Source organism: Orussus abietinus, unplaced genomic scaffold (genome assembly GCF_000612105.2).
Source record: "Orussus abietinus isolate OABI.00-Male unplaced genomic scaffold, Oabi_2.0 scaffold46, whole genome shotgun sequence".
NCBI classification, from domain to species: Eukaryota; Metazoa; Arthropoda; class Insecta; order Hymenoptera; family Orussidae; genus Orussus; species Orussus abietinus.
Window position 1 is genome coordinate 158,308 of NW_019394349.1, and position 14,319 is coordinate 172,626.

Here is a 14,319-nt window from a genome sequence, read left to right on the forward strand (position 1 = left end):
CTCTCGTCGCGGCGGCGAGTAGGGCGCGGAGAGCGAGAGGGACGGAGATGGCGGCTCGGGCGAGTGCGACGGCGAGAGGAGAGGGAGCAGGCGGGCGGCCTGGCCGACTGCCGCGGTCGCGGGTGCATTTCAGCTGCTGGCCACAAGCACTGGCACACTCGCGGGCGCCGGAGCTGTGGTGCGCGGAGCAGTTTGGAGCAACACGGAGACCGAGCGGCTGGCAGCCCGCGGAACGAAGCGGACGGTCGCGAGGGAGAGGGACCGAGCGGGCGGGTGGGAGAAAGAGGGAGAGAGAGAAAAGGGAAAGAGACGGAGCTAGCTCGGCGCGCGGTTGGAAGGACTCGGAGGAGAGTCTTCGGTGGTCTTCGGGCGGCACGAGAGAGTCGAAGCTGGTCGGAGAGCCTTAGGAGCGATCGGCAGTAATGCGCCGCGACGTGGTAGGGCCCCTGGGTAGCTAGTTCGGAGCTCGCGCGAACGTCTCGGGCCGCCAGTCCGTCGACCGGGAGACGGAGACGGAGAGAGCGGGAGAGAGAGGAGCGCGAAGATGACCATAATAGTCTTTCTGATCGACACGTCGGCCTCCATGAATCAGAGGACTTACTTGGGCGCGCGCCCTACGCTTTTGGACGTAGCCAAGAGCGCCGTGGAGAACTTCGTCAAGGTACGCAGACTGACCGAGGAGGACCGAGGCGGGCCGAGGCCCGCATCGAGCGGCCACTCGACGCGCTAACCTATGTCTTCTCCGCGAAGTAACCCGCTGCGCGTGCTCTTACAGGTGCGCCAACGCTCGCCGGAGAGCCGGGGGGACCGCTACATGCTGCTGACCTTCGAAGATCCACCCCAGAACATCAAGGTAAGCCGCTCCTAGGAGTCGGGCCGAGGTCCGATACCCGCTGCCCGCTGCCATGTTGACCGAGGAGAGCCTCCCTCGGGGTTCGGCCGGCCGCCTCCTTCATCAACGCATCCATGTCGGTTGCCGTCGAGTCCCGCTCTCGCCGATACGGGGCTGAATAATTGATGGCTCGCGGCCACGCCGCGCTCGAGACCGCCGTACCTGCCGCCGCCGTCCGCTGCGAGCAGCGCGAGAGGCGGCCGGACCGAGGAGAGCTGCATTCTGGGTAGCGCACGCGCGCCCTGCCGGCTTCGGAGGTGGGGGCGCCCCGGCCCCGACCTACGGTGCCCGGAAAGCGTCGCGCGCCAAATTTATTAATCGCTCGAAACGCTGGAACTCGGCGAGACGAAGATATCAGCCTCGTTCCCGTGATTCCGTTCTATGCCGCGTTACCAACGACTTTGCATGCTGCCTCGATATTTTTCCTTTACCTCGGGGGCAAACTTAGGGATTCGCTAAGTTTCGACTCCTTTTCTAGTTAGAGGAAAGTCTCTTCACCGAGAGCAATGGGTCACCTGGCATATTGGGTAAATACTTTAATTCGTGTAACTCCGAATGCCCTTTTCTTTCAGGCCGGGTGGAAAGAAAATTTGGCTACGTTCATGAACGAGCTGAAAAACTTGCAGTGCGTCGGGTTGACAACTTTAGGAGCTGCTCTGAAACATGCGTTGGATGTATTGAATATAAATCGAATGCAGACAGGTATCGACACGTACGGACAAGGCAGATGTCCATTTTTCCTGGAACCCTCGGTTATCGTCGTCATTACCGATGGTGGTAAATATACGACGAATAGCGGAGTTCATCAGGATGTAAGTTTCAGAAGCATTTTATTAATGTCGATTTAACCTATTGATATTTTAATACGACTTTTTACTTTTAAGTTTACTCTGCCGATGCATTCTCCGATACCTGGATCCGAATTGACGAAGGAACCGTTCAGATGGGATCAAAGATTGTTTTCGTTAGTTCTAAGACTTTCCGGTACGCCAGCTATTGAAAGGGATACCGGTCTGGTAGCTAGTGACGCTTCTCCGATAGATGCCATGTGCGAAGTTACAGGAGGTAAAATAACGCTTACGTTACAAGAATGAGTTATGACGTATTGGTGTATATATTAATCTATTTTTATTTTAGGTCGTTCTTACTGTATAACGTCTCATAGGATGATGATGCAGTGCATCGATTCGTTGGTGCAAAAGGTTCAGTCCGGAGTAGTGATTAATTTTGAAAAAATCGGACCGGATCCTCCACCCTTGGTTAATGAGACGCAACATCAAGAAGATGACGACAATGAAGATGAAAATGGCGCGATTAATGGTCCTCGAGCCCAGTATCCTCCAAATCCATTGGCACCTGGAAACACTGCCTGGCATTCCTGCAGAAGATTAATTTATGTTCCAAGATCAGCCCAAAAGGGGTTTGCAGTTGGTTTTTGGCCGATTCCTGAAAGCTTTTGGCCTGATCTGAATGCCAGTTCTCTACCACCGAGATCAGCTCATCCAAACGTCAAATTCACTTGTACCGGTCAAGAACCGATGGTGATAGAAAATCTGCCATTTGATAAATATGAATTAGAGCCAAGCCCCCTTACGCAATACATTCTCGCGAGGAAGCAACCGACAATATGTTGGCAAGTGTTCGTCGCTAATTCTTACAAATCCAGTGAAGTAGGCCATCCATTTGGATACTTAAAAGCAAGCACGAATCTAACGTGCGTCAACCTATTTGTTATGCCGTACAATTATCCTGTGCTGCTGCCACTGCTGGAAGAACTTTTTAAAGTTCACAGGTTGAAGCCCACGAACGAATGGAGGACTCAGTTTCAAAATTACATGAGGACAATGCCTACGTACTATGCTGCGGTGAGTACTGTTTTATGGAGTCTTTTAAGTGACCAATGCTTGAAAATTATTATTTATCGCAGTTTGTATTTCAGGCACTGAAAAGGGCATTAACGAGGATGGGTGCGCCAACGCCACTCGCTCAAACGTTAATTCCCGACAATATGGAAAATTCGTTATCGTACAGTGTACTGAATTACTTGAAACGATTAAAAAATCAAGCAAAAATTGAGTTTGATCGGCTTTGCAATGAAGTGATTTCCAAGCAAGTAGCCAATGCGAATATGAACAAAAATTTAGGAAATGGTTCTACGTCAACTGTGACCGAAGGCGTTCGAGTGATTCCTAGAACGCCTTTAAAGAAAGATTTGGTGAGTTATAAATAATTTGTGGTACGATAAAATTATTCAAAGTACAAAGTAGAAACTAATAATAATGAATTGGGTTACAGGTATCTCATCCGTTATTGCAAGATAAATTTACGGGTCTGAGAGATCAGCTCAATGAATTTGGAGGCTTTGTCGTTGGTTTAGTTCGAAACCAGCAGCAGCAACGAGGAGCACATAGTTACCGTAATGCCTTCGACGTCCCAAGAAAATCTCTTTTAGATCAAGTTGTCAGAATGCGAGCCAATTTCTTGCAACCAGGTTTATTGCATACAAAGCTCCTGGATGACGATTACGTTCATTCTATGCCTGTGGCACAGATGGGTAATTACCAGGAATATCTGAAACGAATGACTCCTCCGTTGAGAGAAATTGAAAGCGTTCCTGTCAGGCAACATATGTTTGGTAAGTGCAAAAATATAGAAAATCATTTGTCTCCATACATCTTAATAAATCTTGATAATTCGAAGCAATAACATGTATTTTACTGTTCACAGGCAATCCGTTCAAAATTGATAAAAGAATGATGGTGGATGAAGCGGATATAGATATGGTTGGAGCAACGTCATCCACATCCAAAGGTGGCCTGAAGCGAACCTTGCCACCATCGGACAGTGGAGGTCCTCCTGCTCCCAGGCCTCCCCCCAATAAACGAAAACCAGGTCCAATTCCTAAGGATGTCATAGTTCGAAGACCATCGTATTCTCCAACAAGTACGCCACCCAGTTCACCGATCCCGTGGATGGATGAGATCAAGAACCAAGTTGTACCAACAGCCGATGCGAACGTTTCACCTAACTTGAGTAGTGTATCGGGTGTATCCAATCCAGGCGGGTCAAACCAAACGGAAAAATTAGTGAACGGACTCGCGGAAATGCCTACGATACCGGTTTTCGAACCGATCCCAGTGGAACCTGTTAACAATCACTCGGATCTACCACCTACTTTAACGCCAATAGTAGTAAATAATATTGAAACTACCAAGAATGAAGTAAAGAGCGAAAGGACGGACAATGTTAAATCCGAGTGTCATAAACCACAGACTATCAACGATTGTGTTGAAAATCAAAACAGTGTGAAAGTTGAGAGTGTGTCCGATGAGCGGTTGACTAATCACACCGATGAAAAGCGACCGCCCAAGCTGGAAAAGGAACGACCTCTGTCCAAGAAGGAGTTGGATGACATCAGGAAACACAATTTATCTGTGAGAGAGCTTGTATATAAAGAGGTGCGGAGAAGAGGAACGAGTAAGTACATTTTAGAAATTTCTACATTCCATAAATGCTTATAAAACAAAGTTATACACTTTTAATAATTTAAAGACGTGTCATTAATTATGTATAAATTCCGTGATATTTTCATGGACCATAAGTGATTACTAGTATTTTCATGAAATACTTTTACTATTTTTGCAATAACCGATTAGCGATCTATTTGAAATTGAAAATATGGTTAATGCAGTAGTTTTCACTATGTACAGAAAAATTTGTCATTCAGAAAATCAAAACTGTTTACAATGTTTATTCCTAAGATAATATTTTTGTGGTTACAATATGTCATATTTTGTATTTCAGACTATGCTACTCTCTTTTCGCATTTGCACCAAATTCAAGGTACCTTGGACATACGGCTCGCATTCGTACGAGACATCGTGAAGGAATCCTTAAGATTTAAGAGACGTAATTTAGCAACTCTTTTAGAAGAATATTTGAAAACCGTGCAAGAAGATGGATGGGTTTTGAATCATAAGGTGAATCACAATGGTGCCACAAAAATAAGTTAAAATATTCGCTATTCAAAAAGGGCATTACCGAAAGTCAAATAATTTGCGCAGATGAAAAGGCATGCACTTAAAATGCAAGAGAAGGAAATGAATTTCGACAGGCTGCTTCGATCGTGAAGGTTATGTTGTAAAAAACAAGATAGTGATAGAACACCCGATAAGTTTGTGAATAATTGGCTTAGAAAAACGTCAACTTCAGAGATTTTTATACGAATTATCTAGTTTTCTACTTTGAGAGTGTTCGGTTGGTAGAAACTATATTCGGTAATTCTTGGTAATTTACAACTACGTATTGACCATTGTGACAATAACCACGAATCATTTGACCACGATTTATTCACATCATGAGAAAAGTATAATCTTTCAGCGGACACTTGAAAGAGTCATTTCTGGGATTATAGCTGACATAAGGCACGTATTAAATGTTATGAAAAAAAAACGAAAAGGTACCCAAAGGAACCTACAATTCTACCAGCTGCACATTCCATAAGATTCATATCAAATCAATAAAGAAATATCATTATTAATCACAAATTTCTATCGATCGTTGTACGTAGACTAAACCGCATAATTATGTGATTCAGAACATTACACATTAGGCGTAAACATCTTAAGATATTGTAACTTAGCAAAAACGTTGACTATGATGTACATTTTGTTATATACATGTTTGTTGATATAACAAAATTCAGATTCTGTAAACAGGGATTTTAGCATCTGAAAGGTCAGCAAAGGAAAACAGGAATGAATATTGCTCGAGTAGGGTCTTTATTAATAAATGAAAACTAAAATGCATATTTTCTGTTGAACAAAAGCATTATTGTAAGAAGTTACGTTCTGTAATTTTTTAAATTACTGCATATTTTACCATGTATTTTACTAAATTAAAATATCTGGAAAATAGAAACGTCTTGTTGCTATCAACATTTTTTACCAAATTCAGTTTGACAGATTCATAATGTATCATGTCACGAAAATAATTTGCGTGCGTTTTGGTACGTGTTTATGCTATATGCACTAAGGTGCACTGTAGATTATTTTAAGGTTTATTCATATCCAAGTATACAGCACAGTCTAGAATCGTGGTTTAATTAAGTGATGTTTCTATAACACGTACACAAGTATGCTACAAAATACTAGTCCTCTGTGTGGAAAGCAATGTGCCGCAATTATTGTTCCATATTTACCACTGACTACAGATTGAGATACGTAAATAGTTCTTTCCAATTTCCTTTGCTTATCAACATTGTATCGTAAGCAATTTAATTATAATGTACCATTTATTTCAAACCTTATATTGTACAACTAAGAAAATTGTTCTGAAATTCCTGTTCGATTTTTAACTTTGAGCAGATTGCCTATTCCCAGTAAAACAAGAGAAACACTTTATAACTTTGACACAATTAGAAAATATTTTTCACCACGTAAAAACCGGAGTCACATCTGCCTTCTGTTGATAGTACAGAAAACTTCTCTGTACCATAAAATAACGTCCATATTGCGACATGAATGGATCAACAAATGGATTGATAAAGTACATAATAATAAGTATGACGAATGGTCGAAGGGTGAAGTGTCAAGATCAATTACCATCTGCACCAAATGGTTGTAGAGTTGTTCAGATATTATGTATAATTATGTACATTCTGCTCCTTGTACACTATGTAGCAATTATGTACAGCTGATAAGTTTTTATTTATTAACCAGAGACGTTAAATATTTCCTAAATTATTTAACAATGTCTGGGGCCCAGCTGAGTCCATCGGACAATGACGCTATACGCTTATTGGCTCCAAATGACGTGAACATTGATGCGGAGATTGAAGGATAACACTAAGTGCGATTCTGTAATGTATTAATCGATAGGAGAAATGAACATACTTCGACACATCTAGTTAACACGATGCCGTGTCACTCGAATGTTCATTTTTTGTTCACTCGCTGTGACAAATTAGTGAGCACAGGTCCAACGGGTTGCGTCACCTCTCTAAGAGGATATTAAAAGACTGTAAAACTCCAATCGGGTATGAAACGCATCGAATATCAAAGACAAGTGGTCCCTTTACCATCTCGAAAACTTATTAAATTATTTTTGATCTACTTCGCTCGAATGTACATTGATGTAATAAGAGAAAGGGAAAAAAAGTTTAATCACCTATATTTACCTACTTCATTTCAAATTTTATTTGTATCAAAACAATTTTACCATGGTTCAAGGAAAGTGTACTCGATCGAACGAATATTATTTTAATCGGTGAGTCGTGTGACTCTAGGTTATCAATGAAACCACAGTCTTTGTAACGCCAATAATTTTTTACATTCAGGATTGTAACATAGTAAAGAGTATCAAAATCCTCTGAGGTATCTACGACAGTACATAGAGTCCGTTGTCGTGTAAATAACAATGTAAATAAAGAATATTGATAATTACTATAAATGAAATTAATGTGGAAAACTGTTCCATTTTTACGTTTATATTTAAAAAGAAAATGGTTGATAAATCTCGAGAAAGAGTAATAAAATGTATCGAATACATACAATACGCATATAGTGATTTATGTAAGCCTGCTCCAAACTTCAGTTTGTATTTCTTAAGAATTTAAGAAAATGAAAGGGTACTTTAATTATTAAAGTTGAAAAAGCCGACAAACTTATCGGGTGCGTGGGAGGACAGGTGTAGCGAGCACTGCATCGTGCTTTGATGGATCGGGTATCGATGGGTATCGAGGTCCTATCTCCTGTAGGATACGGAGTTGGGTTCATGACTAATCTCATTTTCTCTTTGATACAATTATTTACAGATTTATAACGCCAACCGCCGTCCATCTGGCGGCACCAATTGTCAAGTTCTAGAAAGGTCCGAAGTTGTGCGCAAATCCGCAGACGCTGCGCAGAACGATTGCGCCTTGTTTGACGAAGTACTACTGCGCATGTGTGGACGGAATCTTTGCGTTGGCAGTACTAGACGGCACGGGATAACGACACTTTGCCGTGCTCCAGTATGGTGAGGAGGTCGACTGACGACGCCGTTGTTCCTGGGTTGCGTAACCACGTGTAGTCGAGCTCGAACGGTGTGCAACGACGTTCAGTTTGGCGGTGAGCGGGGATTCCACTTCAGGGAGCGGGTTGCCCAGCTCGACCGTGCCCGACGCAGATCCGGAGATATGCCGGCGAGTCGATTCGGGGCTCGCTAGCGCCGAGGATGCGCACCGAGCCGCGCTTCCGATCACGGTAGCGAACGTAGACGACCCTCTCGTGCTCGACATGTCCGGGGTTCAGAGCTCGAGCTCCACGGGGAACACGAGACTGCTCCCCACCTTCAGCGCGCTCAAATATGAGCACCTCATCGCCGGGGTTTCGGGTGGCGTCATCTCGACCTTGATGCTACATCCCCTTGACCTGATCAAGATCAGATTCGCAGGTGAGTCCAGGGGAATGTCGACAGACGCCACGTCCGAGTTAGGTTATGTCCTTCGGCTCGATAATGAGACTCCGATAAGGCGCCGATTTAATAATAGTCGTATTTTTCTTGGCAACTATTTTCTTGGCCGATTTACCAAATCCCCGGAAGACATCTTGGACGCGCACGTGGCTCCGTCCAGCTGATTGCTGTGCGGAATAATTGCGTATATCGTGACGTTCACTTGTTTAATTATTTATTACTTATTACGATGATTTGCTAGTTTTGTAACGAACTAGGTGAATAACGTGGAGGGTTTACTTTGTTTTAGTAAACGACGGTGTCACCAAATCGACTCCTAACTATACTGGACTTCGAAACGCTATTACAGAGATCGTCAGGTCGGAGGGGCTGCGTGGGCTTTACAGGGGAGTAACGCCGAACATTGTTGGATCGGGTGGATCTTGGGGATTTTACTTTTACTTGTGAGGATATGTTTGTAAAAGCGAGTAATTTAAATGGCGGGTAACTTGTTTATTTCTTTTTTCATGAAACGTTTAAATTCGTTTTTCCAGCTATAATTATATAAAGCTATGGATCCAAGGCGGAAATGCGAAGAAGCCTTTAGGGCCTTATGGCCATATGTTTGCAGCAGCGGATGCTGGTATTTTCACGCTGCTCATTACGAATCCGATCTGGGTAGTAAAAACTAGATTGTGTTTACAATACGCTGGACAAGTGAGCGTCGATGAATCAAAAAGATACAAGGGAATCTTAGATGCAGTTAGAAAGATCTACGTCACGGAGGGTATTAGGGGTCTCTACAAGGTAAATTATCTGACATTAAAAATGTAAATGTTACAAATCTATTATGAATGTATAGCCAGATCCAATCATACTTTTAACGTCGGAATTCACAGGGTTTAGTTCCTGGAATGTTTGGCGTGTCTCATGGTGCCATTCAATTTATGACGTATGAGGAAATGAAAAACAGATATAATACATACCAGAATCTCCCCATTGACAATAAGTTGGTACGTTGAAATTACTCGGTTAGCTTTTGGTTTATTCCTTGCGGACAATAATTTAAACCTGTATTTTTGCAATGATGAAATTTCTATTTTCAGAGCATATTGGAGTACATTGTTTTTGCGGCAGTGTCAAAATTAATAGCTGCAGCCACAACTTATCCTTATCAAGTGGTAAGGGCTCGTCTTCAGGATCAACATCATAGCTACAAGGGAACTCTGGACTGCATTCAGCTGACTTGGAGGTCAGAAGGAATTAAGGGTTTCTATAAAGGCTTAAACCCGTATCTCCTACATGTTATGCCTAATATATGCATGATTCTCTTGATCTATGAGACATTTACCGGAACCAGCTAAGTCTCTTTGATCCAATTTGATTTTTGCTTGATGACTTTAGAAGGTTTATGGCATACAAAACATTTCACGGTAGACTCAAATTTTGACCCATTACTTGTTCACGTGAATTCAACATTTTCTGTCTTATTTTAATACTTCTATAATTTTAAACTGCGCCATAACAAGTTTCTCGTAATTAAAAAACAAACAAAGTTACGTCAATTAGCTTGATTTTACAAATGGCAAGTATTGGGTTAAAGGCAGAAAGAGTTAAAAGAAGAAAAGGCAATCTTAATTATTGCGCTTGCACTTCGATGACGAGGAGTGGTGCTTCCGTGGCGGAAGGATCCATCTTGTTAATAGTTAGATGCACATAAACGACCTCTTACACGATTCAGTATTACTGACGGAATTTTCTACTTTACATATATATATATTTCCTCTATACATTTCTTTTCTACAAAAACGACATTGTTCGGAGTCAAGTCTTTAAGAATGTATGGATGCTTCTGCCATGACGACCAAAGCAGTTATTTCGACGAGTTAATGTTATCTCGGGGGATTCAATAAGTATACATTGGCTTTTCTATATACGTTCTTAATGAAATCGAGTTTCAGCGATATTTTTTGAGAATTTTATACTTGGTCGAGGGAACTTTTCGTAACGTTCCTGAAAATGGGTTCTAGTAATCAAGGAATATCACTTTTCTGCTGGCATTTTTACTGCGATCTTCTTTAATAATTGCACTTGAGACGCCATCGTGTGTAAACCTTCCTTCCTTCCTTTCTTCTGTTATTTTTCGCCTGTAGAGACATTCTCCTCCATTTTGAAAATAGCAAAACAATTTAGTAGTAATTATGTAATTGGCTGTGAGCCATGTCATTGCGTGTCGCTCTTAAACTTAGGAATGGCGTAGTGTATGGAACACTACGATGAACACTTAGTACACTTAATCTTAATGTCTCTAGCTTTCTAGAGCGTTAAATGGAAAGAACCTCCCCCTCCCAAGGTCTAGATGAATATTAAAAATATCTTGAGCTACATGCGTTGGCTGGGGAGAAGCTAAGACTTGTCCGTGCTTACGGTACTTATATCTTGCAATGTATGCTTAAACCTAAGCGAATTGTGTGCGTGTGCGTGTGTGCGTTGTCGCGTAAGTAATTAATCATTTGAAGTCTGAAATATAGTTTTATTCCACGTTTCCGCTTCTCTCCAGTTATTCGCTTTTAAATCAAGCCCTTAAGTATGTGGTGTTAAATGTAACTATCATACTTAACAGTTAAAGGTATGAGCTGGGTCTTGTGCTGCGATAAAGAATACACTTTGAATTAAAAAAAAATGAAACATGGATCGTGGGAAAAGTATCTGCATGCTTAAGGAACATTTGTCGAAGACAGGATGGTGTATGGTGGGAGTTATACCTTTAATTATCATGACATGTAGTTCACTTATCACGTTTGTTATGAACATTCTTACAAGACCCTACAAAGTTATCCTCGTCAGGGTTGATAATTAGAACTTATGATTATTAATAATTTCGTCCTATGTTCGGTTAATTGAACTGGTTTTGATTGACTTTAAATACCTGTACTTGTACGGACTCGATTGGATAGTAACTTAAGATCTGAGGTGTAGGAATGACAGCGATAATTTCGAAGAGATGTACGAACGAGATTAAGTGAGCGATAAGTGGGGTGGAAAACGAATGGAAACGCGAAGATGTGTTCTTAGAATGAATTTATGCGTAGCTCAAAGGATCAATATTTTGAGGGAAGGGGAGATCGCGAAGGAAAAGGTTTAAGTCACATTCTTCGGGATGAATGTACGATTACACTGAGCAACTAGGTAAAATACAGTAATCGTGACGGTGGATTTAATTCAAGTTTGAATAAAATGGTCTCGTCCCGATTAAATAAAAAAAAAAGAAAAAATGCTGTTTTAAACTATAGCGAAATTAAATGTCACTCGTCGATTTACCTCGACTTAGAAAATCGTGAAAAATATTGTGGGCTTGCGCCGAATTTTCCTTGTGGTCTTAAGATACGTAGCTTAATGTGTATTGTGTATATTTAAACACACACACACACCGTTTTCTGCCGTAAGACGAGCGATCTGAATTTGGAATCCACAATTAGCGTATTCCACCTTCAAGTTTCCTCTCTGGAAAGAAAAGGAAAAAAAAAAAAACGCCACCCGATGCAGCGACAGAAGTCCTCGCCGTGGTCTGTAAATATTAGGTGAAATTTATTTATGTGAAAACTGCACAAACGTGTACTGCACTTAGCTCTCGAATTAAAAGTTTCAGAAAAAAAAAAAAAAACCGATACGGTCTAGAGAATCCCCTCGTCGTACTTTGAGATGCGAGTTGTGTGCAAATGGAGGGACCTTTCGGACAGTTGGTACATGTTAAACGATGCTCTTTGTTGAAGAGCCTTCGATCAATGGAAGCCATCGTTGTCGGTGCCGTTGTTGCGGATGCGATCCTTTCATTTTTTTTTTTTCTTTCTTCCTTTTAGTACCGATGTAACGAGTAAACCGTGTCCTGTGGCTGGACCACAATTTCCACCGTTATTAATCGTGGATTATTTTTAGCGGTTTTGTTACGTAGTGGTGAATGACTGAGTATGCGTGGGATGAGTACTAGTTGAACGTGCCTCTGGTGAGTGCAATGTATGTAATGAAACCACCAGCAGTACGATTTTTGATCGACTCGCGTGTGGCTCGATGAAAGGGTAGTATTATTTTTCACTTAATTATTTAATTGGAAGGTTCGGAGCGGCCCGTTCTGTTTTGGAGCTCGAACGACAGGGTGGGAATTTTCTTATCAAGAATCGTACGCGGGTAAATTTAGCGAGTGTAATCGTTGATTAAAGAATTAATTAACGGCGAGGAAACATGGAGGAATGTTTAGTAAAGTAGAGTATTGCTGGTGGTTGGTTACAGGGGTGAAGGTTGGCGTGGCTTTTACAAAGGTTTAGGGGTAAACCTTACCCGAGTGACACCGGCGACTGTTATCACCTTCGTTGTCTACGAAAACGTGTCTCACCATCTGCTGCAATTGAACGCAGTTAATATCGAAGATGTGACAGCCTCGAGTCCGTTACCGATAAAACATGCCAGAAGCTAAATCGCTGCAGCTAACGGACAGGAGGAAAACGGGGACCGGGACCTTATCAAGATACTTATTTCGATCTCGCTCAACTTTGGATTAATTTCGGCACCTGCTATGAAGATGCGGTCTTATCGGATGCGACTCCTGGACCGGTGCTCCGATCGAAATGATTTTAATCATTCGGGTTCTCGATAGGGAATCACTCGGATGGTCACGATACGTGATAACAAGTGTTTAGTAATTTACGGTAATGTCGTGCCATAGTACAGCCGGTGTCAGTATAGATGAAATCAGCTGACGATTTGATTACGCATGATACATTACATGTAAGTCACTATTGAGCATATCCGAAGTAAACAAGACTTTGTGCATGTTTAATCACTTGGTTAAGGAAGATCTTGAAGTATCGGTCTAACTGAATTACAATCACTAAGCCATTATCGACGAGCACACTATTCGTATTGATAACTACCAGTATAATTATTCGGTATAGAATAATTGTCGAGGATAATTTCGATCATTCCGATTGCGGCTACATTTTCGATGTCTTTTTTTTCTTTCTGCGTGTCATAGATTATTCGTGCGTACCGAGTTTGTGAAATTCGTAGGACAAGTGATCACGCTCATTTAGTTCTCACATTTTCCTATAGGTTTTACCTCGTGCGGCGTATCTCTAATTTTAAGATTCTTTGTTTTTAATTACGCTGAATATTTATCTCATGATTTTTTTTTCTCACATAGCCATGCACTATATTTAATTTCTGCCGCATAAAAATTGGAATTCCATACATTTCTAATAAGGGGATCACTGAAATAGTAAGTAAGGAACTGATGTACGCTCGCTGTGTATTTAATTTGAATGGGAGTTACGGTAATTTGATAAAGCGAAGGATGCGCAAATGAATTGTTAGCACCGACGTGTCCCGTGCACGAAATCTGATTAAATTTCGGAATTTGAAAATGAGAGGCTCATTCAAAGCGATGCTTTTCGTGTCATCGTGAATTCTCTACGGAATGATGTTTCATTATTTTTTTCTAGTAATGGGAAGAAGGAGATAGGTAGATGATGGATTTTTTTAAACCGTTAATTACCTGACGTCTATTTCTCTCTATTGTTAGAGGTTACTGATACTGTGCGGAGTTTCGAATAAGATTTTTGTTCCATGTAATGTCCGTTCCGGGTTGATTCGATTACTTTTAGTCGGTTTATAATCGAGCTCTTAAGGGAGGTAACTATAAGGGATATATCGTTTTTCAATTCCAGACTGCTTAGTCCGTAGTAACTAAATGTGTAGAATGCCGAAACTGCAGTCTTCTGTACGCATGCGTATAACGAGGGTGTAGATTATAAGTGTTCGATGTGAAGCGTTACACCTTCGATCTTTCCTTTCATGCACGTGTGCAGGGGATGCAGGATGAAAAAATAAATAGCAACGAAAGCGACGCGTATGTCATTTTAATTTTACCCCGGTGTAGGAGACCGCGAGAGGAGGATTGGATCTTCGAGGAAAATGTCATTTCTATCTAAGGAAGGGGG

The 14,319-nt window shown here is 41.6% G+C and overlaps 2 protein-coding genes across 3 annotated transcripts; both read left to right on the forward strand.

Moving 5' to 3' along the window:
- Nucleotides 1-262: 262 nt before the first annotated feature.
- On the forward strand, nt 263-7,451 carry LOC105702064 (integrator complex subunit 6). Of its 2 annotated transcripts, none has more exons than XM_012429308.2 (9): nt 263-661; nt 776-853; nt 1,465-1,704; nt 1,777-1,957; nt 2,030-2,757; nt 2,820-3,107; nt 3,188-3,527; nt 3,620-4,369; nt 4,697-7,451. In XM_012429308.2, exons 1-9 carry the CDS (start codon nt 545-547, stop codon nt 4,903-4,905), a joined length of 2,931 nt encoding a protein of 976 aa, XP_012284731.1. In that variant the 5' UTR covers nt 263-544; the 3' UTR covers nt 4,906-7,451. The 2 variants fall into 2 exon arrangements, with proteins under 2 accessions (XP_012284731.1, XP_012284732.1); XM_012429309.2 differs by having other exon boundaries at nt 545-661; nt 2,832-3,107; nt 4,697-4,905.
- A 93-nt stretch (nt 7,452-7,544) lies between these two features.
- LOC105702065 (mitochondrial folate transporter/carrier) lies at nt 7,545-14,225 on the forward strand. Its single transcript, XM_012429311.1, has 6 exons — nt 7,545-8,326; nt 8,637-8,790; nt 8,881-9,133; nt 9,226-9,339; nt 9,433-9,578; nt 12,614-14,225. The coding sequence occupies exons 1-6, from the start codon at nt 8,170-8,172 to the stop codon at nt 12,795-12,797; spliced, it is 1,008 nt and encodes a 335-aa protein (XP_012284734.1). The 5' UTR covers nt 7,545-8,169; the 3' UTR covers nt 12,798-14,225.
- The last annotated feature ends 94 nt before the right edge of the window (nt 14,226-14,319 follow it).